The sequence below is a fragment of the Gavialis gangeticus genome, unplaced genomic scaffold (assembly GCF_001723915.1).
Source record: "Gavialis gangeticus isolate Ggan-Ray unplaced genomic scaffold, GavGan_comp1, whole genome shotgun sequence".
Lineage (NCBI taxonomy): Eukaryota > Metazoa > Chordata > Crocodylia > Gavialidae > Gavialis > Gavialis gangeticus.
In genome coordinates, this window is record NW_017729032.1 from 206,119,912 (window position 1) to 206,121,749 (window position 1,838).

The 1,838-nt window shown below is 43.0% G+C and overlaps 1 protein-coding gene across 2 annotated transcripts in view; it reads right to left on the bottom strand.

Moving 5' to 3' along the window:
- The window catches only part of AGPAT3 (1-acylglycerol-3-phosphate O-acyltransferase 3), a 187,358-nt gene that overhangs the window by 6,112 nt on the left and 179,408 nt on the right, over positions 1–1,838 (bottom strand). For both annotated transcript variants that reach the window (XM_019524624.1, XM_019524623.1), the window contains exon 7: positions 1,155–1,230. In XM_019524624.1, coding sequence (XP_019380169.1) covers positions 1,155–1,230 — 76 coding nt within the window. The remainder of the gene's footprint in view (positions 1–1,154; positions 1,231–1,838) is intronic.

Here is a 1,838-nt window from a genome sequence, read left to right on the forward strand (position 1 = left end):
TCAGGAGGCGCTACTTCACGGTCAGGGCAGCTAGGATCTGGAACCAATTTCCAAGAGAAGTGGTGCTGGCTCCTACCTGGGGTCTTTAAGAGGAGGTTAGATGAACACCTTGCTGGGGTCGTTTGACCCGAGTACTCTTTCCTGCCATGGCAGGGGGTCGGACTAGATGATCTTCTCAGGTCCCTTCCGACCCTAGAAACTATGAAACTACATACAGTTCTCTCCCCTTCTCTGCAGCTATTAAATCTGCAGGCAAGAAATTTACCAGCTAGGAAAAAAAGTTGAGAAAAAACTTATGAGCGTATGGTCTATACACTACTTCTATGCTCTGACAGCAAATCAAAGGAACTACGTACATCTTATCCAATGTGGCAACAGAGCTCTGAGGGAGGGAAGTGATAAAAGGCAATGTAGTGATGATTCTCAACCAGGGTGCTGTGGCACCCTGGGGTGCTGCCAGAACCTCTAAGGATGTCAGGAGGTAGGAAGAAATAAGTAAGGTAGCAGATAAGCACAGGCTCAGGCTTGTTCCTGCCTAGTGGATCCCCCACTCCCACTGCCCAGCCCCTCTGTAAGGAGGTAAGCACTAAAATATATAAATTAATTTTTGAAACTGGGTGCCACTCAATTCACAGAAGTTATGGAGGGGGTCTCAAGCCCAAAAAAGACTGAGAACCCCTGCAATATAAGATAGGAAACCAAAGAGCTGCAAAACAGTTATGTTCCCCAGCCTCACTCCAGAAGGACTGGTTATCTCTAATCTAGAATTATCCTGCATCTGTATTTGTGAATGGGACCCAGCAGCTGAAGCACAAAACAAAAAGAGAGCAGATTAAGCATCTTCTTCCCCCTAAGGGGTGCAGGGGAGGGGGAAAGGATGACTCCGTATGTCTTTGCAGAATCCCATACCACTTCCTTTCACTTGAAACCTACAAAGTAGATACTATTCTGAGGTCAAGGAGAAAGAAATGAGGCTCTTTTTAGAGCCTACCAGCAGTGCTCCTGACATCAGGAGGAGGGGTAGCTGCCAAGTTATACATAGTATTCTCATTTCCGCTTTCCTTCTGGGGGTCAAGTGTACACCACTCAGCTTTGCCATACAGCTCTTAAAACACTACTTTGCAAAAGTTCTGAAAGAAAGAAAATCCATTTACCTTTTCTTGATAAAGTTTATGAAGCCAGTTTGCAGCTGCCTTTTCATCTTGAGGGATATCTTCAAGAGGAAATCTCCTGGTTTATTAAAGAGATTTAAAAAAAGGAGTCTTAAAAGAAAACCTAGGTATCTATCTTAGTATAGAGCTGTTCAGGCGAAATGTTGCCATTCAATACACAGCACAAACTGAAACTGGAGTTTGTTTAAATATAGATAAGAACTGCATGTTAAAATTTCTGTCTCTGCCTTAAAATTCATGTTCCTAAAAAGAAAGAAAGTACTTGTACATTTTGCTATCAATTTCAAGGCACCTCAGTGAAACAAATATTACACACACTTACCCTACCCATAGTTGAATCCTAGTAAACTCTAGGGCTGGTTGCAGACGTGAAAACAAATAAACTGTGCTTTATCACAAAAAGCAGCATGTAACTTGAACCCAGTTCCACTGTGTCTGTATAGACTGGGTGCTTCAGCATGGCTTTTTGATGCTTTTATCTAATAGCTGATTCAATCAGGTACTGGAGAAAAGGACCAAAAAAGCCCCACTAAAGTGCCGGATCTATACAGACTTTGGGCGAGCTGGGTCCAACTAATGTGCTGCCTCTTCTGGGCGTGCACTGGGCTCGATGCAGGAACATGTTGAGTTTTAAATAAAATGCCATTTTTGTTGCTTTTTTTTTTT